Below are 26142 nucleotides of genomic sequence, written 5' to 3'. Positions count from 1 at the left end.
ATTTTAATATGATTTTCTCGCAAGAAAAATAATATCCTTTTTTTCATCTTAATTCATTTGCTTTGAATGGCTGTTGATGATGCACCATTGAGTCCATATGTGTTAGAATTATAATCAAAATCTCAGAAAATAAAATTTAAAAATAACGAGTACTTAGGTCTAAAATAAACAATATCATATCATTATAAAAATATATTGATTCTATCAATTTTAATAATTAGTATTAAAGTCATGATCTATATGAAATCACGTAAAAACTCTCAAAAAAATAAAAAAGATAAAAGAGACACAGAATGGAGATAATAGTAGGGAAGTTTTCAAAAGTAAATGGTGTTCCAGGTAATACACATAAGACGTGCGATGTAGTAAAAAAAATGACCTTAATTAGAGGTAGGTGGAAGGGATGACGACGTTAGATGAGAATGGGGCGCCGACGCTGATGGTGTTTAAGAAGCCGGTGTTCTTGCAGGCGAAGAAGAAAGAGGAGAAGGTAAGCAACGACGTGATCGAGGAGACCAGGAGCAAATTGTTGGAGAAAAGGAAGAGCAAGGTGAGGGCTCTGGTGGGGGCATTCGAGACGGTCATATCGCTGCAGAATAAAGGTCAACCTGGTCAAAGCCAAGAGAGCACCTCCTGCAAAGAGCCACCGGAGTCAACTTAGAAATCAGTGTCGAGGTCTTCATCTTATCCACATCTTTCTCCTCGTTTCTCTTCTTCTTCTTCTCCTTCTCTTCTTCTTTCTGCTTGTGTTGTGTATGCTTTGGATAGTTGAATTATTAAAAATAAAAAAAATCTTGTTTAAAATAAAAGTGATAAATAAAAAATAACGAAGAATTGGAATATTAGAAATCCTGTCTCATAGAACTTCTTCTAGCCAATGCACTTGTGCCAAGTGGCTGCTTCTCCGTCTTTACAATGACAATAAACCCATGTACATTATCAGCGGCGAGAGTCCGAAGGCTCCGACCAAAGCAGCAACTCTGTGTTCAAAGTCCATGGCTTTACTCTCGTCTCCTTGTACCTTCCTCACTGGAAGCCCCTTGGCAAAAATGGCCCCCCCTCGGCAAAAATTCTTGCTCCACCCCTTGGTAAATGGAGGCTCCAAATAGTACACATGAAACATGCGATGTAATGAAAAGAAGTGATTTTGATTGAAGTATGACAGTTCCTTCGTTTGAAGAAAAGATTATTGAGATTAAAAAGATTATAAATTTATAAAACGGAAAAAAAATTATTAGAATAAAATATTTTTAAATAAAATTACAATGGAATTAAAACTCAAAATAAATAATATCATACCAATATGAGGATATATTAATTTTATCGACTCTAAGAATCTGATGCATAGGAAACTTATTAGAAGCTCATCAAAACTCCACTAAGCTCAATGTAAAGTTACATAATATTCAAGTCGAGTAATTCAAAATATTGACGCAAAATAGACAAATAGAGAAAAAAAAAAGTAGATAATGATTTTTAAAAATGCCTGTTTGCAGTCTTACAGAGTAGAACATAAGCGAACAAGCTACAAAAACACCCAATTGAAATAGCAATGAGAATATATGGAGGACATTAATGTACATAACTTACAGAGAAATGGCCGTGAAATATTTACAAATTGCTAAGTGATTATCTATACAATAGATCCTATGATTTCGTTAAATCTTGAAGAGTTGACCCAGACTCGAGTTTGCAATCTGTTCGTAATGTAGACAACCATGATTCCACCTGAAACAGGAGGATAAACCTTGTATTCAATATCACAAGAGGAATAGCTTGTTGCCATATCGCTTAAGATAACAAAATTTACAAACAGATATTGATCGAGTTAATTGATTTGTCAGGAGGAAAATTTTGGTTATCTTGAAGGTGCTCAGACGAGATGCTTATTCGATATTGTGATTGGCTTGAAACTAACAAATAGTAAACCAATCCCAATATCATTTGGAGCTCACAAACTAAACAAATCAGTTTTTTGTTATCATATTCTAGATAAATGATGTTGTAGATGAAGGGTGGGCTGTTAGAACTTAACAAAAAAAAAAGAACTTAAAAGCATAATTTACCTGTCCTTGAGAAATACTTGAGCATTCAAATCGCAATCCTTGATTGGTCAAAATGTAAAAGGCATATCTCGTTTCTTTGTCTTCGTCAACGAAGCTTGGTAGCGGTCCCATTTCAACAATTTCAGATAAATTTGTTGTATCTTGGGGACTCATATCTGGGGAAATGGTAAAACAAATAAAGATTTGAACAAGCATAAAGAATCTTGTGTTGCTTTCTTGTGCGTCTAACAATATCAATTGAGAAATAATCATTTGCACAATTCTTTTAATAGAAGAAAATAAGTGAAGACGAGATTTAAAGGAAATAATGCAACTAAAGATGCAAGAAAATTACCAAAGGATCTGAGATAATAATAGATAGATGAACCGTGGAGTATAACAAATCGGGGAAGCCAATCATCTATATCATCATCATCTATTATAGGAGGTTCTCCAGGAAGTTGTGTCCATCTCTACACAAAAGAGATTCAAGTTGCTATAGTCCTCATAAAGTTGGGAGAGAGAGAAAGAAAGAGGGGGCAGATAAACTTACAGTTCGAACATAGAGATAACCACAAAGCCGTGCGCATCTCAAAATGCCATCAACGTGTTCCAGCCTGGCACAAAAGCGAGAGTTTTTTTACATCAAGCAGATCAAAGTGAAACCACAATTTTAGCTACTAGGTTACTAACCAGTCATAGAAGAAAAACAATGTAGTATCTCAAGTGATATCAAAAGGGTACTCTATGCAACTATATTAGGTTTAATCAGTGACATCTATGTGTATCTGTCTATAAAATTAACTGATGCAGGATCTGCTGGATGCTCATGCACCTTAGTATTGGGCTACTAATTCTGGCCCTTTAACCATGGATCAGATGTAGTCCTTCAAGTTATAACCATAACTGCATAACCAATGAAAAATCAACGAACAGACTCTTCCAGGGTGCCAAAACAACAAAGCCGTATGTTTCAATTTTTTTAAGTGGGCTAAAAAAATCCTATTCCAAACTAAAGTAACTGTTGAGTAAAGTTATTTCCTGACTCTATGCCTCACAATGTATCTCTAATTAATACAATTTATTAAGATACACTATGAACCATTATGAACAGATCCATACCATATTTAATATATTGCCTTTCATTTTAATATCTATCAAGTTATACTAACTGCTGGAGAACAATTAAAACTATATTTTCTCCTACCAACTCAAAACATCCAATTGAATTTCTCATTCTACTACGCCACATATAGGTGAATTCCAACATATAAAATTCATTGAATAGGTGAAATAAGATGAATAGAGTAGTAGGCAAAAGAGAGTTTGCAGCATTTAAAACAGGGTCAGATAATGCAAACATTTCAAGTCATTGGGAACTAAAAGGATAAAGTACTCTAATGTTCCAGGTCTCGACTCCTAGTAGATAGGACCTTAAATTGCATATAAGCATACAGCAAAGCATGATACTATGGCTGAAAGTGAAACATGTGAACAAAGATATAACTCATATGTATATTTAAGGTAATAACACAGATTAATATCCATATTTTAAGATAACCCAATTTACGTAGGCTAAGACAGCATCTTAGTAATCTAGTTTTGATCAATAACAACAGTTACCATATAAACAAAAGTCGTCATCTCTGATCTTCACTTATGCTTGTTCCAAAAAAGAGTGTAGTTCAAGTTTTTAATATTAAATCTCTATAAAAGTAGGGTTATAAGTTATGTATTTATTTAATATGTTGGACTAGAGTTTCCAATCTCAAAACATTCTTATGTACTAGAGGTTGAAGGCACCCCTGAAAAGATTTGTTACTTGAACTCATATACAAGTATCTGATATAGAAGTGGATTTGAATATCAACCACAAGCATTTCTAAAAAATTTTACGTGTGATGAATGAGGTGTCAATTGTCGGGTGTCCACTCTGATGTCAGTGTTGGAGTTTCAATGTCCAAAACAGGGTTGGAGGGGGTAAACTTAGAGTCCAAGTATTGAAGAAAGACAAGTAGAATACCAATTAGAATCCATACAGCAAAATTATTCTGAAGTCATGATAATTTGAGGTCATGGTAAAGATAATGGAACTTACTGAGCTTTTAGATGCATCTCTCTGTCCTCTGCATCTACAATTTCAGACTGAAGGGACTCCAGTTCTGCTCTAGTAAGTTCGACCTGCTAGTAAGAAAATTATTCTCAGTAGCTTAATATGAACTTGACTCAAGGCACTTGGATACTAAAAACCATGTAGTAACCTTCTCATCATCTTCACCAGATCCCCATGGAAGACGAGGTAGAGAAAACAAGTTCAAAAGAGATGCAGCTCCAATCACCCTTCTTACAGTCCATGAATGACTTCGTGATCTGGACCAATGAAGCAAACAGGAAATGCGATGGTGTAAGTCCAACAGAACTGAAATACATGCATATAACTATGTAATATTTCACCTCAGTTTATGATCATCTCTTGAATTGCTTCCTTGTGGAGAACTTTCAGATGCTTTGATGGGCTGGAAGTGCTCTGGAAAAACATCTATCTTTCCATAAATATCATCCATCAAGCTGATTTACTTTATTCAAACCCAACCTATACAAAGGAATTGAAAGGCAACACCAACTTAATTGCATATCTTTATGCCATTAGAAAAGTTAACATTTGATTGCACTAAATACTTACCTTAGCAACAATCATCAGTTAAGCAAAATGTTATATGAATATCTTTAATGAAACCTGAAGATACTACAATCAGCTATCAGTATGATTTCTGCAAACAGTTAGATCAATATTAATTGAAAAAAGATGTGCCAGAATTCAGATATTAGAGATTGTGAAAGGATATTTTAGTGGACTACAAAAAGAAGTGGCTATCCGAATAAGATTAATAGTAAAATGCAGGAAATTAACTCTAACTACTATTGCTTGAATAGTATCTCTGGCCAAGGTAAAGTAACAAATAAATTTATTGTTATGAAAGATACAGAAATTGGAGGTCATATACAACAAGGGCAAATATTTGTGCAAGATAAACACAACTAATACGCTGACTGGGGTGCTCAATTCACCAAAACTACTAGAGACCAATAACACTTTCAGCTTAGAATTTTGGTGTCCAGTTCAATGCATAGTTTGGTAGGACAATACAGTTTTGAGGCCTAGGCAACTAAGATGTTTAACCAAATCTTTTAAAAAGTTTATCTTGCTTACTAAAATTTTGCATTCAATGATCTTAAAGCAAGAAAAACATTTCTGCTAGCTCAATTTGATTAAAATCATGTCAGCTCATAAAAAAAATTATAGAGTTGACTGTGTAGTAAGTACCGTAAAATATAGAGTCAAGTAAGGAAATTGTGCAGCAGAGAAATCTACGCCGAACTATAAATATTACACGAGAAATTCCAATAATAGTGTTTTAAAATGATTTTCTTTTAAAGAAATAGTCCTAATTTATTCATTCCCTATTGACGGGAAGAAAGAAGTGCTCTTAATTCTCACTGTGACATCACAAATTTTCTTTATTCTTCTCTGCTCCGAGATCTAGATCCATTGTTTACTATATAGAGGCATGGGTTAAATAAACAATCTACGTACATATAATGCTATTACCAAATTCCTCTTGTAAATTCCTTCACTTGAGCATTCACAATATTCCAACTTTTCTTTGATTATAATGTTAACGTCAGTAACTTATTCCAGCACGACACTATCACACAACTCAACCTTCTTCGCAAGAATTAACGATAAGAAACCTAAAATTGAATATCCAATTCCCAGACGCATCAACTAAAACCATCGCCCAGCAAGAGATCGACGAGTACCAGAAACAGAAATCAGAAGATTCAATATACAAAAGAATCGATTTTGATAAGGATTTCGCATAGACTCATCTAGGGCAACAAGATGCCCCAAATCGCGAGAGTAGCGAGGCAAAGGGAGGGTATAGATCGACGCCATCGATAACATCAGCTAAGACAGAACAAGCGAGAAATCGAACGAAATCATTGAAAAGGTAAAAAAAAAACCAAATTGAGAAGGAAAGGATCACGTCAGACCTCGGGTGAACGGGGTTCGGTCGCACTCGTCGGCGCCGACGCGCGTGGCGTCCAGTGTCCGAGCTTGCGGCGAAATCAAACCGTCTTTTTAGTTGGCTTGGTCGTCGTCGAAGTCGAAGAGGGTAAGAAGCCGCCTCCCCACTGCGTGTCTCCTGTCTTGTCCGGACACCCTTTTATGGCAATTTTCGGCTGCATCTGGTGTTGGCTGTTGGGAGTAAACAGCTGATCGAATCACCCATTTAAATTTTATTATTATACATACATTTAATTTACTCGTTCAATATGCGTTCCTTAAATATTTTATTTTCCTATCTTATTTTTAATCTTTAATAATTTTCTTTGTTTATCTCGTTCCTCATCATTCTGCGTCTAATATAAAACATCATGAATTTGAGAAATAGACATTTTATTATAAAAAATATTATTTATTATTAAATAATCACATGGACTAACTAATTTTGTTTTCAATCAACTTCAACAAAAAGATAAATCGATCATCCGCCTCCACACGATCGACCCCACAATCATCTATGAAAAAATAAATCAAAAAATTATAATGGATCACAATGAAAAAAGACATTATCTCAACTTCGTCAAAATTCAATTTTATTTTCAATCAACAAATAATATACATATATATAATCATTCTAATGAAATGACAATGTTATTACATACACAATCTCAAATTTTCAATGAGCCTTTCACTTACAAAACAGAATAACACTCGACAACTTTAAAAGTCCAAAATCGAACCAAATGCTTCGATCGGGTCGAACAAGTTATAACCAAGTGAAAAACAAGAACAAATTACATAATCTGTTAGCTCACCAAAACCTCAAGAAAGTTATAATCCATAGTATCTTAATAGTTAAGAGGTGGAATCAAATAATACGAATGAATATGGTTTTGCTGTCTTGTGTAGATAACTAGATCGTTCGTAAGAGTTTCCTTCATTTGCCTCAGAGGAAGAGCATGCATTTAACTCTGATGACAAAGACACCCCCAACTATTCATAAACTTACAATTATGTCTAGCTGATTTGAAGCTTAATGAATTTATGGGCAAAATCAATGACAGATGAAAGGAAACCCATCATCCACCATCAAAAACCTAACAAAAAACAAAAGGACCTTGCTTTAGATTTTAGACGTAGTAACCGGTGAAAGTAAATCCTCTTCCCACTATCTCGCCAACACAGAACCATGCGTACAACTCGAGCCCGAATAATGCTGCAATCCCTGCATCCTCAATTTTGAGCTCGTTTCTGTTTCGCCCGATGTGCTTCACTCCATCAAGCTCCTTCCAGAATGACTCATAACGCCCAGGTATACTGTAATAAAACCATGTAACATAGCTATCATCACTGTTGACCTGTGATTTAAACAATCACTCAACTTGCCCAACATTCCTAGAGTCATGTAGAATACATTCTATAGTGGATGCTATTCGAGTCTAGCAGCATGGTTAAACAATCATTCCAGGGCGACCATGAACGATTAGGTTTATCAATTTACTATAGAACTTCCAAAATATACAGAAGCATAATAGTTAAAAGAAATTCAAACTGAAATTAAGCTGAAACCCCTTCACCTTGCTAATTACCCTCTCAAGTAAACCAGGACCAAAAATCGTAGTTGAAAAAACAAAAAAAGTACAAGTATCAAGATAACAAATTGAAAGATTTAAAAAAGATAACATTCACCAGCTATCTCAACCACATCAGATTAATGATATTTGTCTCAAAACCTTCCAGATGAAGATCACTCATAGTTGCAAGCTATTTTGTCAATAAGTAGTAGCTTTGAACTTCCATTATGTAAAAGCACCGAAATCTTAAAGAAATAAGTTTCACTGAGTCTACAAAAACTCCAAACACTTAAAAACTAGTTATTAGTTGAATATGTTGCAATTTACAAGCTTCACATTAAACACCAGTTCTTCACAAAGTCAAATTCCTGACCTAAATCCTTTTGCTTCAATAGAGTGTTTCCTCATATAAATATTCCAAAAGTAGTTATAGTTATGGCTATCAGCTATAGGGGCAATATGTATTTTGTTCTAATGTAGTCACAAGCTGAACTAACTAACTTATAAGACTATTTTACTAATGCCATACATTTTTTTCATCAAGATAGTTGTAATCCGTGATAATTAACCTTTTATGCCCAAATTGAATTGTATTTTCATTTTCAAAAACAAATAAAAAATAATCTAAGAAGAAATCTACAATCGTTCGCTGATACCTCGCTCTAACAGCTGACCAACACAGAAGAGCAAAGTTTTTACCCATCACACAGTTCAGGCCTAATAGAGCAGCCAAGCAGGCATAATGTATAAAGGGGGCGAACCTTGCAAGACGAGTGTAAAAGAGCTTCTTTGACAACTCTCGGCACTTTTCGACGGTCGGTGGCTGCACAATATGATGCTTGTTCTTCTCCATAAGCTCCTTGTAGTAAGCGCATCCGTGCTTAGAGACAAATTCAGAGGCTTGCACAGCCTTAGATCGCAGCTGCTGAAGTCTCGCCGCCATCTACCAAAATATAGACACTAATTCTATCAGTCCATTTCTAGCTCCAAAAAGAAACAACTAGAAAAGCATAAATTCGAAGAAAAAAATGGGGAAGCTCAAAGACGTGTTTAGTGATCCATTCTACCCTTAAAATCAACGTTACGATCAAATCAAGAGGAATCGGCGCGATGAAAACCTTAGATCACAGTGGATTTGTAAGAAACACTTGTGATGGATAACGCATTTGATCTCAGGGGGAAAAAAACAAGGAGATTACCTATCAAACAACTCCACAGCGAAGAGATCGCAGAGTGGAGAGGCAGCAGAAGCGCTTTGGATCAAGGTATCGGCAACTTATCAATAGAGGTCGATGGGGGTAGTTTGGTGATTTCAAGTGACTGCTTAGGGTTGTCGTGGGCAATTTGGTAATTCTGCATCCGGAAAAACTAGGAAGCTAAAAAAATAATGGAAATTTTTTTATATAATTTACCTCTCAAACTTCTTTTATTATAATTTTATTTTATTTTATATTTCTATAAATCTTCAAAATAATCCTTACTTTTTTAAATAAAATTACAGGCGATTTTCCAATGACATTTACAAAAAAAAAAATTGAGAGAAAAATTAGAATGATAGAATTATAGGAGCTTTTGTAACAGCAATTTGTGGCTTCTTATTAAAAATGAAAGAAAATAATAATTAAATTATCTTTTTTTCTTTGAAAAATTATAATTGCTATAAATAGATAAGTTGGCAATTGCATAAATATCATTTTAAGAACATTGACACCAATTACTCGACAATAACAAAATAATAAGAATCCATATTCTGGCTTCACCTTCTCATAAAAGGCCTGACCAAAAACTCTTTAACACAAATCACACAACATAATTAAAAAGGTTGTTTTGCACAAAATCACAAGACATTGGTGAAGTATTCAAGCTAATGCAGAAACTGCATTGACTTATTTAGTGGAGACAGTTGAATATCTTGACTTCATAACATAGCATTAATCCATAGTCTGAGAAATATGATTTATGATCCTTTGTGGAGTGATTGATTGAATGTTCTACTTGGTCCACCAGAGAAGGAAATCCTTGCGCCTGTTAATCTTCTTCTGGAGCTGAAGGACGCCATAGAGCAGTGCCTCAGCAGTGGGAGGGCATCCAGGGACGTAAATGTCGACAGGGACGATCCTGTCGCAGCCGCGAACAACAGAGTATGAGTAGTGATAGTAGCCTCCGCCATTAGCACAGCTACCCATGGAGATAACCCATCGAGGTTCAGGCATCTGATCATAAACCCTGGACGAAGCGCAAAGGAGAAGTTCAGTGAAGGTGTGAAGAACGGAGACAAGTTTTATTTTCAATTCCATAATTAAGATAGAATTGCAAATAACTAAAGTGAATATGAACTAGCTGTCTATAGGTAGCGATCTACTCTGAAATATCATAATCATGAAGACATTTACATAATTCAAATCTAAAACTATGATGATATGAAAAATACTTGAGATTCATACTCTGCTAGTTAGTGTTTTCAAGTTTCAGCCTTCCGAACAAAAGCATAAAACTCATGTCACCTTTACAAAGTAAAAGACGCATCATGTTTCTATATCCTGAATCTTCATTACTTTGGCTTATGCTTTTAGCCAAACAAAAAGTTGGAATGGCAATGATAGAATTTTGCTTGTTAGCAGTTGAGGTTTACAAAACATCCAACACCCTTTTCTGCATACATTCTTTTGTTAAAAGTGATTAGCGAAGCATGTAGTAGAAATTAGTCAGGTGACCTCGGGCAAAAACCACAATCAAAGAGTAGGAAATTCTGGCTTGACCTTTTAAATTTTAATTACTATTTTGATTCACAAATCATTAGGCTTTATTTTTAGTGCATTGTTACTGATAGTTAATTCTTTTTATATATGTCTTTACCACTTCCTATAGTCCTATAGATGTTGTTGATGAACGAGAAATGAATCATAACCTAGGATGAGATAACACTACAAAGAGATGCTAATAGTATGATGATGTATTTAGACCTTGACTTTCTGGTTGGCAGATACGTGAGCATTATGCCAACATCGCATTCAATCCGTTGAATATGCAATGTGAGCCCTCTACTATTGCAATAGTCATACCCATCTTCAAGTGCACAAGGTGTCTGTGTAGTGCTCAACTTACATACAGATAGTGTTAATAATATTAACATATGCCATTTTACGTTATTATTTTATCTTTCTATTTGTCCATAAATCCTGCTATATTCACACTTAGCTCTTCAAAGCTAATACCCCCCTTTGTTTTTGCCTCCAGACCCACTCAAGGGGAGTGGTTACAGTGAGTCACTAGATGTTCTTAGATTTGTTGTTGGTGTAAAAGGACTCCTTGAACTATGGAGCTTCCGCTTGTTGATTTACTTTCTTTTATGCATTTACAACTTTACAAACATTTCAGTTGATTTCAATTTTTTTGGCTTAGTATGTACTTAGAAAACAATTTTAATCAATTGTTCTTTTATCATCTCTTGCTGTGTCCTGAATTTGGGGATAAAAAGTGGAACAGGGTGGCACAGACAATTTGGTGCACCTGCTAATACAGGATTATTTATTTGTTAGAATACTTTAGTTTATGTACAATTTTATTTGGTTATAGTCTTTTATTCCAAGTTTATTTGAGTCTTTTAGCAATAAGATTATTTCTTTGTTAGAACATTTTAGTTTATCTCCAATTTTATTTGGTTAGAGTCTTTGAAATAGACCTTAATCCCCTTATGTTACTCATCTTCTTCATAATAATATTTGAGTTTTGAGAATCTGAATTTGGTGTTGCATCACAAATACTAACATATTGGAGAAGCAACCAATATCAGCTATTTAATTGTTTAAAACATGTGAGCTTTGTATGCATCTATAACAATATTAAGTGTTACTCTATAACAAAATCAAAAAAAAAGCATTAGCAACAAGAAATAATTGATCTTTCCTTTGCAGTAAAACATTTTTTCTTTTAACAATATTGTTTAATTGATAAGGTTCACAAAATAATTTTTATTAAATGACAACTAACAAAATAATAGCTGGATCAGCAAAAACAATCGAACTAAGTTACCTCATTTAATATCCTAGACACAGAAGAAAGTGAACAATAAAAATAATAATAACTAACATCAGCAACAAGTAACAAAAAATGCATCGAGGAATAATAAATGATCGATGGACTTGAAATTACTGAAAGAACTATGATAAAGATACCATTAGGTATTTGAAATGGAGATCTTATAGAGTAATCACCATTTATCGCTTAGACTCGAACGAACACGTACAATTAGAAAGCAACACATACAATTGATTAGATATTCAAAGAAAATAGATTTAGATCGTATAGGCACGGGTTTCAAAGATGAGATCATATAGACATTTTCAAAGATGACCAATTCTACAATTAGAAGTCTTAATCCAATAAGAGTGGGACAATGTCAGTAATTTGAATATTATAAGTAATATAGCTTTGCATGGAACTCAATGGAGAGAAAAGATTGCTGTAGTTGACCCTGAATAGTTGGAACATACATGGCTTGATCATAATGGATGATGTGATGGTTGCAAAGCATTAGCAAACAGAAACTGAAAATAATAATAAAAAAAGCAATGTCAATCCAATGACATATACGCTTATGCGGATGCAAAGACTACCATATTGGTAAGTGGTATCTCAAAGATGAAGCCCTGAAGGTGAAAACTAGTTTAGTTGTAAGGACCTTGGAAATTATTTTCAAGATATTGAATTTGGCCTACCTTCATCATTCAGTTGGGGTTATCCCTTATGTCCTCTTCAAACAGATGTGATATCTCAAAAAGTATCACCTTTTGTCACACAAAGTCTACCTTGGAGTAAGGCTTGCACTAATACACATATTACCTCATGGAACAAACAGTTGTCTTACCTTAATCACCTAGGTCTCATTTCATTACTTTCTTTGAATCAACCTTGGATCACAGGCTAAAGATCATAGCAGAATCTTGTCTCATTAACTACAGACAAACAAGATAGGAGCATATAAAAATCCAGAAAAGGTGGGCCGGAAGTTTGCATGGAAAAAACTATCAATTGGACCTAATTAGATCTCAATGAGAAGAGAGAGAGAAAACAATGGAGCCAACATAATATGTTGAGACAATATGACTGGTAGCTGATATACTTAGAGGTCACTAAGTAGAGTATAATGTACAAGTTCCACTATGTTGAAAGGACATACTGAAAACTTAAAGAAAATGGACTGGAAGTTGCAGGCTTCCAGCCTCTCACTTTCTCACTCATTTTCTCTTGCTTGAGAACTCCAAATCATAAAGCCACAGAAGGGATGAAATGCATTTACAGTTGATCAAAAAAAAATTGATGAAGGTAGGAAGATTAGAAGTGATGGTAGTGCTAATGAGTGGTGAAAATGGAATGAGAAGATAAAATAAGCAAATATAAAGAGAGAGAAAAAAGAAGGATAACATGAGCTTTCCTGAAAATTCCCCTAACTATTTTTAAGAATGGTGTTTTCTATGAGAGATTAAATCAACATGGTTATTTAAGATTAACAGGAGAGAATCACCATGGTAATTTAAGAAAAAACAGCATATGATTCAACCAAGAGCATACAACATTAAGCCTATGATCAATACAAATGAAAACTTGTTCCACTCCTTAGATAGGCACTGCAATGTCCCATCAACAATAATCCAACAACAAACCCACTGAGATACTTATACACCAAGAAGAAGAATGCAAATAAGCAAATGATACGGCATAAACAATCAAATAAAAGCAATCAGTAATCACAATATTCTCATATATTAGCCAGTCATTTTAGAGGATGTGATGATATTACCTAATAGAGAACTAAATAGCTTGTAGAACCACTATACTTGCACACAAACTTATACATTAATTATTCATTCAAAGAAATTTTGAACCACGTCTGAAGATGATAGTGAGCAAATTAATTCCTAAAAGGGCGGTATGTCGATAGAAAAACCTAAACTGGCCGACAATAACTTTCATGTTAAGTACTAGTAAACTAAATTTCCAGCAAAGACGATGAAGATTCATATCCACCGGGATTCCATAGTATTTGATCTAAGGATATGAGGCATCCATCTCCAGACCCACCAAAAAAGAAGCAGGCTTTGTCATCAGGAAAAGCATCAGCTTGATGCATGAGGAGATCATAAAGGGGATAAAATTGTTAATGGATCATACTTGCGAAGAGCAGGTGCCATCTTGTTGGTGAGTGTTCCGGCGACGATCATGCAGTCAGATTGGCGAGGGCTCGGACGAAAAATGACGCCGAAGCGATCGAAATCATAGCGCGCGGCGCCGGCATGCATCATCTCCACCGCGCAGCAGGCGAGCCCGAAGGTCATCGGCCAGATGGACCCGCGGCGGGCCCAGTTCATCAGATCGTCCACCTTCGAGATCACGTACTCCGCCGCCTTCGAGAGTCCCGCCGGCGACGACGCCGAAGGGGGAGGCGGCCGGGCATACGGTGCGGGGGAGGGCGAACCCGACGGGGAGGACCCGGCGGCGGAGGAGAAAGGGGCAGCCGCAGGGATCGCGGCCGCCCTTTGGGCGGAGAGTAGGGCGAGGCGAGCGGTCCGAGGGAGGAGAGCCATGGCGGATCGGGGAATCGATGCGGCGTTCTAATTCGTGAGCCACCAATTTCTTGTAAATATTTACATTTATTTCTATTTAGACATATTTTCTCAACTGACCCATCAAGTTTACATTATAACATGGGACCACTCGCTATATCTTATGGAGTGGAATGCAAAAGCCTCCGGCTAGGCTTTGTACAAGAAAATATTGCAGCTCAGTTAAAAATCCATCCATCCGTTGTATATATATAATCCATAAGTTAAAAATATTAAATTTTTGTATCCTATTTATAAGTGATCTGGAGTTTTATAGTCGAAGGTCATTGATCATCCACCTAAGATTGTAAACAAGGTACGTTAAATTTTATGATCTTTAAATTTATTTTATAAAATAATCAAGTCAAATCAAATCTAAATTAAATTAAAAATCCTTGAAATGATGGTTCAAATTTGATTTAAATTTAGTTTGAGTTTTGATTCTGGCGGCCGGCGGTGATCGGACGGCGCGACGAATTTTTTAAAAATCTATTTATTTGCCATGATATTAACTTTTAGGAGGTCCGCTGTAAATATTACAGAATATCACTTCTGTGTATATATATATTCAATTGAACATCAAATGTATTTATGAATCAATTCTAATAGTAAGTGCGAGATATGTCTACTTAAAAGGGTGATCCCAAAGTTTTATAGTCAGGAAATCCTAAAGTCAGGTGTGTTTTGCCAAAGCTGCTCCTCCTATTTCACTGATTTTTAATATGAAACAGGCACGCACAGTTAGAATAATCGAACCTATGATATGTATTGACTAAGAACTAGATTAGGTTTGCTCCAAGGCCGGCCTTAGGCCAGGGTAACAGGATGACTGCCCAGTGCTCATCATAATTTGTTAGGATCCTAATTTTTGATCGATAAAAAATAAATGTGAAAAATTTTTTACATAAAAAAAAATCTACTAGAGTTCGTTCGTCAGTAGGATGCTATTCGAACGTTACCGACGACGTCAAATCAAACGAGATCGAGACGGGCAACGGATGGCAAGAGAGAAGCATGAGCAGGGGACGGTAATCGGTTGCAGAAGTGGAGGGTTCTGCCACCGAAGTGGAATTTATACGAATTTAAAAAAATTCTAAAATAAGTAAGTGAATGAATTTAAATAAATATGATAATTATCTTTAAAAAGTTTTTTTGCGCCGAAAGCTTCCTTAGTAAAATTTTAAAAAAAAAGTGGTAGATAAATAATTAATAAAAGATAAATTTTCAAAAAATCATTTGAAAAGAAGTTATTTAGTATTTAATTCACTAGTTTTGAAGGCTCTGATAAAAATATTTATTTTAAAAAAATAATAATATTCATCCCTTGATCCAATAAAATCACAATCCATAATTGAAAGATAAAAAAAATTCTTTAGAATGAATAAAAAAATTGTCATGTCATTTTTTAAAGAAAAATTTCAATTTAATGTCTATCATCGTCAGCCTTGTTCAAAATATAATTTTAATTCTATTATGGATCATTTTTCATCATCGAGATTCTTTATATTCAGGACTGACCTGGGTCAAGGTAACTAGCTAGAGCAACTGCCAGACCCATAAATTAATAGAGCCTTAATTTTTAGATTAAATTTCATATTCTTAAATTTTAATTATTATCTCTCAAACAATATTAAAAGTATTATTTGATCGGATCAGAAAAAAATTGAACGGTCAACTCTATAATTCTTTGTTCATCTGTCCCTCCAAAAAAAATTAAACGATCAACTAGTTTTAGAGCCCTAATTGTCGATTATTTTTCTGTTCATTCCATCAAGCACAAAAATCAGATCTTGATAAGTTGTGGATTTCATCACTAGATCCTTTTTCTGTTCATTCCACGGGTTGTGGATCTCTGCCACAAACTGCCCCAGGTCACAAGGCCCCCTTCTACGGTTTCACACGTCGCGAAAGTACTCCTCCATATTATGTTTTATTGGTCTTTACTTATTGCTTATTGTTCATAATTATCTATTATCATGAAACAACTATCTGGATATCAAAAAAGACAAAAAAAAGAAAAAAGAGTAAGAGATAGCCTAAAGCCTAAGAGGTTCATTGAATAAATATTTTAGTAAAAATCACATGATACAACAGAAAATTTAGTTCAGATTTTAACTAATGAATCAAATGCAAATGAAGATTTTGTTGAAAATAAGAATAATAAAAATGAAGAATTTAAGACTAGTTAATCAACTTTTTTCAATAGTCCACATGTTTAATTTTTACGTGATAAAATTATTATCTCATTATCAGTCAAATGAGGTATATACAGAGGTCTTTGAACTGTATTGCATGTTCAACAATTTCATGCTTGCAACTTGTGTTTTTATTTCTTTCTCTTATTTTTAGTCATGCAGGTCTTTAAAATTTCCTCGTTATATATTTTCCCTTGTGCATCAAAATACTTTTTTTAATGTTTTAACATGACGAAATTTATACCTTTTGGTGGAGCATATAAGAAAATATTATGAGTCATTATCAAAAAAATTTAATATTCAATAACGATCTTCATCCCGTTTGGAACTGTTTCACTACGAAAAAGAAAAAGAGTATTTCAAAAACCCCAACTTTTTTGGTTCTTTTTTTTTTTATGTTTTAAATATTATTTAGAATATCGTTATCATTTTAAATAGGAAAAATTATTCCTTTTTGTCTTGAAACTCTAGTTGCTTGGAGAGCATTATTTCATATAAAAAATTTTTATCTTGAAATTCTTATTGATTGAAAATTATAATTTATCAAGTTCTAAAAATTAAATATGCTACTGCATGTGCCATGATCCAAAAATTATAATTTTACCCAAAACTCTTGTACAACCCGGATCGGCTCTAGATTTACTCAATTATTGTTATACATCATTTACATTTGAATAATATTTATCTACTTATAAAAAAAAAAGCAAAGACCCAACAAACTGATTGGCAAAAAGACTGAATCTTTTACAATAATCTGATTTGATTTAAGTACTAAGCTTTTAAAGTAAATCTCAATAGAGAAATAATCTGATGAAATTTGAATATCTAAATTAATTATATATAAAAAAAGAAAGAATAAAAAAAAAGCTTTTAAGAGTTATTTTGCTGACAAAATAATATTTTGCCAAAACTGCAACGCTCATATGCAGATGGGTAGACAGTAGACAGGCTAAAGACGTCGCAACGAGCTGAGTGTCAGTGACAGAGCTGCTCTGCTGCAGAAGCGCTATCATTGAAGCTAGCAGCTGCTGCTGCTGCTGCTTTTATGGCTGCAGCCAATACAATCAATACTCTTCGTCCACATCAACAGGCAGAGAGAGAGAGAGAGAGGGGGGGGGGGGGGGGGGGGGGGTGGTTTGGGGAAGAGGCACAAGGCACAAGCTTCTGGGTTTTCTTAGGTGGCCTGGTGCCTTGCAGTTGGAGATATCCCAGGCAGAGCAGAGCAGAGCAGGCGGAAGGCTACACTGGACAGGCAGGCAGGAGCTGCCAAGCAAGGCTAACTCTTCATCCCTGTCATCCTGCAGTCATTATTTATTGTTAGTTGCCGCGGGTTATGATGAAATATTAAAAAAAAAAAAATATGATTCACGAATCACGACGTCGAAGATTATATATATATTTTATGCATTTTAAAATATACGATCGTATAAGATATTAAAATCGAAATATTTAAAAAAAGTTTGAACATATGAAACAGTAAATAACATTATTTTATATTTTTTTAATTTTTTAATTTATAATTAAATTATTTAAAATTTTCCTTTTAAAATTTAAAAGTTGGATTATAATATTAAATATAAAAAAAGTAAAAATTATAATTTATTTATTTTTAAAATTATAATTAAGTCATTTAAAATTTTCTTTTAGAATTTAAAAGTTGAATTATAGTATTAAATAAATAAATAATAAAAAATATATAAAATAATACTATATATTATTCCAAGTGTCTGAAATTTTTTTGAACGCTCCGATTCTAGTGTTGTGCACAATCTTGTGTTTTAAGACGTATAAGATATCACTCATATATTATATTTATTTATTTATTAATTATGATGGCCGATAAAATTTTTTTAAGAAATTAAATCAATCAATTTCAAAATTAATTGAATTATAAAAATTAAATGAGATGGACACGAAGATTTAAATTTCATCTAAAATATATTATATTTGAAGAATTTAAAATTTTTATGACATTAAATCCAATGACAAAGCTAGACGATCTATCCAAATTGATCCCAACCCCAAGTTGCCTTCCTTTCTCCGCCGTTGACTCTCTTGGATTATCTTACTTTCTCCCATCGCGCCAACTCATTTGACATCCTCTTTCTCAACGTTGTCATTTGTCATCGGCCCCTAGCTAAAGTTCATATAGAGTGGTTTCGCTCTTGATTGGGTCATTCATCAAATTTATGTGTATTTTTTAATTTATTTTAATAGTGATAATAATTTTTTAAAAGTAAATTAATTGAATCGTAAAATTAGATAAATGAGTCATTGGGCTTCTCCTTTCTCTAGGCTCCTTGATTTATTGTGCCGGCCTATGCATCCATTTTTAGTTGCAAGTCCTGGAACGACGCCAATCTCTATAAATATCATCATTAAAATGGAGATTACAGGAAAGATAAGATATAATTATTATTTTCTATACACAAATTATGTCGATCGTCTATTCGGTAAATTGACATTTCTTTTTAAAAAGATTAAAAGGACACCATGTCAAATATTTTATATCAAAAAATCCTTTTTTTTAATACTATTGTAGCGGAGTCCTAATTGTTAGGACGTGTTATAATTATATATTAAAATTAATTATTTTATTTAATTAAAATTATTATATATATATAATATTATTTTTCTAACCTAATCAAAATTAAATTAAATTTCATCAGAATTAAGCTCGAACACGGTCGGGCCATAGTCCGGTTTAGAAACAAACAAATCGAGCCGTTGGAATCAAACGGCACTGCAATTCCCAACAACCTATCGCTCGGTCTCGTGTATTATATTTTATTAATCTAATAATAATTATTATTATTAGTCATTAATCCGATCGCTCCTCTCACATTACAGCACGTGTCTCGTGCTGCACTCCTTAATCAACGCGACGCATCGAAATTAATAAAGGAGGACAAACTCCCAGAATTAAATTAATATTTTTATTAAATATGAAATAATTAATTCTCGGCCCGGTCCATCGAATCGGGCGTCTCGATTTCAGTGGGTCCCTTATTCAGCGGTATGTATCTCAATCCGATTGGCCGCGCGTAACGTCAAATCAGGGGCGCCGTCAGAATCACGACGTCGCCGTCTGTTTTTTTTAATTACCTGGATTTAATTTTTAATTATTTTTTAATTCAAATTAGAAAAAACTCAACTTGGCGATTATGGTGGCCGGTAATGAGGGAGTTACTGAACTACCTACCGCCGTTACCTACTTCATGTGTTACCGTTAACGGCAAGTAGATTTGTCCACTTCGCGTGGGCCCCGCCATGTGGGTTTGGGTACATGGACCCTACTTCTAGAAAAGCCCGACATGTTGGGCATATTTGCGATCACACCCCAAACTTTCCATTCTAATATTCTTAAACAACAATACTTTTTTCAAAAAATTAAATATTTAAATTACTTTTGATTACAAATCATTAGAAGGTAAGTAAATTGGCAAGGATTCTATGTTTTGTAAATATTAAAATTTTAGGAGGTAATTTGTAATATGAGATGATTTCGTGGGCAAACTGGAAAATTTTCCATTATGATTTATGCCGACGGTAGTTTGGTAAAATTGTAGAGAGGGAAGGGCATTTTGGTAAGCGAGGTTTCTGGTGGCGACGCGCAGTAAAGAGAGCGTACGAGAGGCGTTTAATACGGCGATCTCTGAAAAGGCGAAGAGATTTGAGAGGCTTTTGTTTTTGTTTCTTGTTTTGATTGCGCCAGAAGTCGAAGGGGATTAATTGGGATTAGGGTTCGTCCGTTTTGGATTTTTCTGGTTTTGGAGTCACCTGGCGAGCAAAATCTCGATTTGGAAGCTTCCGACTGTTTCGGTCTTCGTCCAGATTTGTCCGCTCTGCTGGGTTGATTTCGGGAGGCTTGGGGCGTAGATTTGGAAAGGAGCAGCGTCCTGCCGAGCCGAAAAGTTTGGATTTGGAAGGATTTCAACGCCGTCGTCGAGCTTTGTGATTTCAAGGTGTCTGAAGGCGTATCACTGTTAGGCTTCTTCGGCGATTCCTACGTCGCGGTTGGTTTGCTGGGAAATTGACCCGCAGGTGATCTTCGTGGGTTGGTAAAGGAGAGGTTTCTTTCTTCTGATTTCAAAAGAATCTTCAAGGCCTTTTCTCGACGTCTTTGTCGATTCCCGTAACGAGACACCTTGTTGATGCCGAGAAGCTCCTTTAACAGTTTTTAGGGAGTAACGAGCGTTGCAGTACAGCATTATTTTTCCCCTGTTCGCTTCCTTGCGAAAATTAGTGAGTACAATCACGAGATCAGTGCCTGGATGCCTTGTGTTGTTTCCTCGCCTTTTCTCCTCCCGTTTACTTTCGAAAACGACCTTTTGCTTTGTAAGAAATCACCGCACCATCTCATCAGGTATCATTCAGTTCCTCTAGCTCTATCTGAGTTAGACCAAAAAAATCGGATTTGACGCAGGTGGGATCGAGGTGCAACAGGGTATTCCGGGATAGAGAGAGACGGCGACAGTAAATAGCAAGGGAAGCTATTTCTCCGGTCGGTCAAAGTGAAAACATTTCATCTGTTGGGTCAAAAGCGTCTTTTTCACGATCGCTTTAAACGCAGAAAACAAGACTCCGTGGTGTGGTTCAGATGCTTGCCCTCTGCATTAACTTCCTTCAACCTCAGTGGAATAGTGAAGGAAAAGACTTGTCTTTGTTTCTCTGCCTGCTTTTTCTTGCCTTACTGTGACCCATACTAGTTAGCATAACCTGGAGAATCTGTCATGGAGGCAAGGGCTTAACTAAGAAAGTTCTGCTCGAGTTAGGGAGAAATGAGTACCAGCCAGCAGCACAAGCGGGGGAAGACTGTTAAGGGTCTTGATGCTACTGAGAAGGTTGTTGTTGCAGTCAAGGCTTCAAAAGATATCCCAAAAACAGCCCTTGTATGGGCTTTGACACATATTGTTCAACCTGGTGATTGCATAATGCTTTTGGTTGTGGTTCCCCCGCACAGTTCGGGTACCATTTTAACTCTCTATCTTTCCTTTGTGTTCATTTCCCTGTTTATCTATTCTCTTATTTACTTGTCTTAACTTGAGAAACGCCAGAGAACTTTTTTGCCTCTTTTTAGCCAACACTGCTGCTGTGGTTTGCTAGAGTTTGTTGTGCAGCTCATTTGGATACTTGCTAAGTTAGCTGGCCAATTCTTATGATTGTTTCAAATTGGTTGTCTTGCTAATTTGTTCACTCAAACACAAGACTGCTAAACTAGTTTGAACTCTTAGCAAGTTCGATCTTACATCAATTAGCCCCGTTTTTTACACCTCGAATAAGTTACCTAGTCGATTATGTGAAAGCAGAACCTCAACAATTCACTTTGCCTAACTAGTTTTTGATGTGTGCTGCTCAGAAATGCAACGTAGAACTGTCATTTTTTTACCTGGAAATCAATGTGATGGATTTGATATTCCCGCTATTAATTATATGTTTATTTATCTTAGTAACTGATATATACAACCAAACTATTTATCACTGTTGATATTACCTTTTAATGTAATTTCTAAATCATGATGCTAGTACATTTCTTCTGCTTCACTGGTCTATGATTGACCGGATTTATTATTATTTTTTAAATTTTTTAGGTAGAAAACTATGGGGATTTCCAAGATTCGCTGGAGACTGTGCCAGTGGCCATAGGAAATCACAACCTGGTACACCTTCGGAGCAGAAGTCTGACATCACTGATTCCTGCTCTCAAATGATGCTGCAACTTCATGACGTTTATGATCCAAACAAGGTTTATTGCTTATGCCATTCCCCTGTAGTCTTCCTCAAATCTTCCCAGTGAATGCACCTAACTCCTTTTCTTTGTAGATAAATGTCAAAATAAGGATTGTTTCTGGATCACCTTGTGGTGCTGTGGCAGCAGAATCCAAAAGAGTCCAGGCGAACTGGGTGGTGTTGGACAGGTAATGCCAGAGCTTTTTTTCTTTGTTCTGCCGCTGAGGATCTTATATGTATTTTTATTTATTTTATTTATTATTATTTTTTTTGTGTATGTTTGCATCCAGCTTCTGCATATCTGCAACAAAAAGAGCTAATTATACTGCTTTCTCATCCTGCTATCTTGATGCTTTTTTTCTTTCTACAGACAGCTGAAGAATGAAGAAAAGCGTTGCATGGATGAGCTACAGTGTAACATAGTGGTTATGAAACGTTCCCAACCTAAAGTTCTTCGATTGAATCTAGTAGGATCCAATACTGCAGAGCCCCAATTGCTTTGCCAGGTGGCTTCTGAGTTAGACAGGTCAAAGGCTTCTACCAGCACCAAAGATTCTCGAAAATCTATTAGAGGACCAGCTGTCACACCAACTAGTAGCCCTGAAGTAGAGACATCATTTACTACTACTGAAGCTGGTACATCTTCAATGACAAGCTCAGATCCTGGAACCTCTCCTTTTTTTGCCGCTGAAACAATCAGTTCTTCTCGGAAAGAAGGGCATATAACCACAAAAGATATAAGGGGCATAGATATATCTACCTCAGATTCTGATAGTGAGAGTCTTAGCCCTGGCAAAACAAAATTTCAACCATGGATAGCTGAGATTTTTGGAGGTGGCCGCCCATCATCAAGGGAAATTCATGAACGATCTCCATCATTTGATAGCAGTGCTTGTATATCTACAGCAAAAGCTTTGTTGGATAAACTTTCTAAGCTGGACAGAGAATCTGAAATTGGTTCTCTGAATTATAAATTAGATTTGAACTTCAGTGGGAATGTTAGAGAAGCTATTTCCCTCTCAAGAAATGCACCTCCAGGGCCACCTCCTCTATGTTCAATATGCCAGCACAAGGCACCTATCTTTGGAAAGCCTCCTAGATGGTTCAGCTACTCAGAACTAGAACTTGCTACTGGTGGGTTTTCACAAGCAAATTTTTTGGCTGAGGGTGGGTTTGGATCTGTACATAGAGGTGTCCTTCCAGATGGTCAAGCAATTGCAGTCAAGCAACATAAACTTGCTAGTTCCCAAGGTGACCAAGAATTCTGCTCAGAGGTGGAAGTTCTAAGCTGTGCACAGCATCGCAATGTGGTGATGTTGATTGGATTTTGTGTGGAAGACAGGAGAAGGTTGCTGGTTTATGAATATATTTGTAATGGATCTTTGGATACTCATCTCTATGGTCAGTACTAAAATCATTTATACCATGTTAGTTACTACTACTATTAAGAATGCAATGTCCAGTATATATTTAGTTTTATGCAAATCATTTGACAATCAAACTCTTGTTAGCAAAACTGTACTTGAGGAGAAATTGGCTATGAGCACATAGCAGTTCTATTATGGTTAATACGTGCGCTAAAAGTTTCTGAATGAATATTCTCTAAAATCTTGTTATTTTGTATTTTGTATTTTGGAATAACTATTACACGATCTTTGATGCCTCAAGTAGCCTGCAGTACTGCTTTATTTATCTACCAACAGGCATTAATGTAATGTATTACCAGTCATTTAAAGCAATAATACTTCAAGAATGAGATGATTATTCAGGTTCAAACTGTTTGCTGGAACATTCTCATAACTTATTTACAAGTGATCATTTTTAATGATTGTACTTGATACTAATAGCTGTCTAAATTTTTGTACTGAATGCATTGCTTCATGTAGTGGATGTGTTCTGACCTAGAAGATTATATTCATTTATTCTTGTAGGTCGTAGTCGAGAATCATTGGAATGGTCTTCTAGGCAAAAAATTGCTGTAGGAGCTGCTCGGGGCTTGAGATATCTTCATGAAGAGTGCAGAGTTGGTTGCATAGTCCACCGAGATATGAGGCCAAATAACATACTTGTAACCCATGATTTTGAGCCGTTGGTATAGTTTTCAATCCCTTTCTTTGAAGTTTGAGGCGATAAGGATTTTATTGGTTTCCCCATAATGTTCTATTAACGTCAGACATGTCAAAATTGATTTCAACATTTCTGTTTGAGAAATCTTTCTCTTCTGCTTTCGATACGACTTAAATTCTGTAGGCGTAATTCACTTTAACATATTGATGAAAGCTTTTGATTGTTGCTTTTCCTGTTAATAATGCCCATAAGATTTCAAGGTTGCTGCTGTTTGTTTTTTCATGATACGAGCATGATTTTGTCACATAGTATGTACTGCCTGACTTTCACACATCAAAATAAATTATCCACCAATATTCCTAGGTATGATATCTTCTTTGTCCCTACGCTTGTCAGATAAAACAAATAGTTGTTAAGTCTGTTGAGATGCAAATTAACCAAGAAAAACAGCACTAGTACCTATATACTTGCTGATCTGGAGTGTAATCAAATCCTTGCCAAAGTTTTGCAGCCTAGTTTTATGTTAACTCCGTTTCCTCCACAAGAATCCGAAGCCAATATATTCTAACAGTTTGAGGGTTTTAATTATTTATGACATCAGAATACACCTGACCTTTAATGTGTTTCTTAGGTTGGTGATTTTGGCTTAGCGAGATGGCAGCCTGATGGTGATCTTGGTGTTGAAACTCGAGTGATAGGAACCTTTGGGTAAGTATGCATCAGAGCAAAACTCTTCTACCTTAGCCACTGTGCTTTCGAATCTTAGCCATCTCCTTTTGTGCAGATATCTAGCACCTGAATATGCTCAAAGCGGGCAAATCACCGAAAAAGCGGATGTGTACTCCTTCGGAGTAGTCTTGCTGGAGCTTGTGACTGGACGCAAAGCTGTCGATATAAACCGACCAAAGGGCCAGCAGTGCCTCACAGAATGGGTGAGTGGAAACTTTTTTGTTTTGAAATTCCTGCATTTCTTTGTCAATCACTAGCTTGATTTGGTTCACTTGTGATATTATAATTAGTAATGGAGGCATTTCATTTCTTGTGGGAATATAATTACTTTGCCAATTTTTAGTATTTTCAGTACCAAATAAAAGATTTTATCCATAAAAGCACAGGTTATCATATATACTATAAGTTCAAGCATTGTCTTGGTTGATCTTGTTTGAACAGGCTCGCCCTTTGCTCGAAGAGTTTGCCATCGAAGAGCTTGTCGATCCTCGTCTAGGTAACGAGTATTCAGAAGATGAAATACACTGGATGTTGCACGCCGCAGCTTTGTGCATTAGACGTGATCCTCATTGCCGGCCTCGGATGTCTCAGGTATGCCTCTAAGAATTCTCTTAAACTATCTGAAGAGAATCAATTTGCTTCCATTAATACTCGATTTGGATTTGCGCGCGAAGGTCCTTAGGATATTGGAGGGCAACTTGAAGGATTCTTGTTACACTTCAACACCGGGGTATGCCGACGGAAACAAGAGTGGCAGAATTGGCCTGAGCAACAACCTATCAGTCCTATTGTGAAACAAACTTCAGACATCTTGATGCTTCACAAACACTACTTCTCAAAGTTAAATACTCTGAAAGTTTGTGTCCCAATAGGTGCAATGTGTATTCCTCCTACAATCTACCTTCACTATTTTTGCTACATTCTTGATCTGTTTTTGTCACATTGCTAGATTGCAATGTAATATTAGCTTACTTTGTTAGATGCTCGACTTTTAAGCACTGTTTTTTTGGGGTTTTGGAGTGGATTTCATAATTTTTTTGCTCATTTGTTTCCATTCAAATTGTATGCATTTTTTTTAATAATCTAAGTATCCAAAAATTGAACAAAAAGAAATGAAAACTTATAACATAA

At 35.5% G+C, this 26142-nt stretch overlaps 4 protein-coding genes across 5 annotated transcripts; 1 reads left to right on the top strand and 3 right to left on the bottom strand.

Annotated features, from left to right (window-relative positions):
- Positions 1-1439: 1439 nt before the first annotated feature.
- Positions 1440-6247, bottom strand: LOC141827598 (uncharacterized). 2 transcript variants are annotated; one of them, XM_074714886.1, is made up of 9 exons: positions 6102-6247; positions 4729-4816; positions 4500-4638; positions 4307-4415; positions 4144-4229; positions 2599-2662; positions 2401-2518; positions 2067-2221; positions 1440-1728 (listed from the first exon to the last, which is right to left on the bottom strand). In XM_074714886.1, the coding sequence occupies exons 3-9, from the start codon at positions 4607-4609 to the stop codon at positions 1648-1650; spliced, it is 723 nt and encodes a 240-aa protein (XP_074570987.1). In that variant the 5' UTR covers positions 4610-4638; positions 4729-4816; positions 6102-6247; the 3' UTR covers positions 1440-1647. The 2 variants fall into 2 exon arrangements, with proteins under 2 accessions (XP_074570987.1, XP_074570988.1); XM_074714887.1 differs by having other exon boundaries at positions 4144-4226; positions 6102-6245.
- An 889-nt stretch (positions 6248-7136) lies between these two features.
- On the bottom strand, positions 7137-8949 carry LOC141828051 (uncharacterized). The gene is made up of 3 exons (XM_074715403.1): positions 8888-8949; positions 8450-8631; positions 7137-7431 (listed from the first exon to the last, which is right to left on the bottom strand). The coding sequence occupies exons 2-3, from the start codon at positions 8629-8631 to the stop codon at positions 7245-7247; spliced, it is 369 nt and encodes a 122-aa protein (XP_074571504.1). The 5' UTR covers positions 8888-8949; the 3' UTR covers positions 7137-7244.
- Positions 8950-9381: 432 nt separating this feature from the next.
- Positions 9382-14301, bottom strand: LOC141828050 (uncharacterized). Its single transcript, XM_074715402.1, has 2 exons — positions 13860-14301; positions 9382-9914 (listed from the first exon to the last, which is right to left on the bottom strand). Exons 1-2 carry the CDS (start codon positions 14270-14272, stop codon positions 9680-9682), a joined length of 648 nt encoding a protein of 215 aa, XP_074571503.1. The 5' UTR covers positions 14273-14301; the 3' UTR covers positions 9382-9679.
- Positions 14302-20214: 5913 nt separating this feature from the next.
- On the top strand, positions 20215-26017 carry LOC141828009 (inactive protein kinase SELMODRAFT_444075-like). The gene is given in 10 exon segments (XM_074715359.1): positions 20215-21453; positions 22077-22231; positions 22309-22403; positions 22586-23616; positions 24147-24307; positions 24914-24990; positions 25067-25214; positions 25453-25602; positions 25686-25764; positions 25767-26017. Coding segments are annotated over 10 exon segments (2277 nt in total). The 5' UTR covers positions 20215-21266; the 3' UTR covers positions 25961-26017.
- Positions 26018-26142: the final 125 nt, after the last annotated feature.

The sequence above is a fragment of the Curcuma longa genome, chromosome 4 (assembly GCF_044706935.1).
Source record: "Curcuma longa cultivar G26 ecotype Majalengka, Jawa Barat chromosome 4, ITB_CL_G26_1.1, whole genome shotgun sequence".
Lineage (NCBI taxonomy): Eukaryota > Viridiplantae > Streptophyta > Magnoliopsida > Zingiberales > Zingiberaceae > Curcuma > Curcuma longa.
Note: the sequence above shows the minus strand (reverse complement) of the source record. Positions and strands in the feature narration are given on the sequence as shown.

What these genes read in the sequence shown, in the direction of transcription:
- LOC141828051 (XM_074715403.1), bottom strand. Translation starts at nt 8,631, where the DNA reads ATGGCGGCGAGACTTCAGCAGCTGCGATCTAAGGCTGTGCAAGCCTCT. An exon ending in TTTTACACTCGTCTTGCAAG is followed by an intron (nt 7,432 to 8,449) that starts GTTCGCCCCCTT and finishes GTTTTATTACAG; the next exon opens with TATACCTGGGCGTTATGAGT.
- LOC141828050 (XM_074715402.1), bottom strand. Translation starts at nt 14,272, where the DNA reads ATGGCTCTCCTCCCTCGGACCGCTCGCCTCGCCCTACTCTCCGCCCAA. An exon ending in ATGGCACCTGCTCTTCGCAA is followed by an intron (nt 9,915 to 13,859) that starts GTATGATCCATT and finishes CGCTTCGTCCAG; the next exon opens with GGTTTATGATCAGATGCCTG.
- LOC141827598 (XM_074714886.1), bottom strand. Translation starts at nt 4,609, where the DNA reads ATGGATGATATTTATGGAAAGATAGATGTTTTTCCAGAGCACTTCCAG. An exon ending in CTGGTGAAGATGATGAGAAG is followed by an intron (nt 4,230 to 4,306) that starts GTTACTACATGG and finishes TTTTCTTACTAG; the next exon opens with CAGGTCGAACTTACTAGAGC. An exon ending in GTTATCTCTATGTTCGAACT is followed by an intron (nt 2,519 to 2,598) that starts GTAAGTTTATCT and finishes TCTTTTGTGTAG; the next exon opens with AGATGGACACAACTTCCTGG.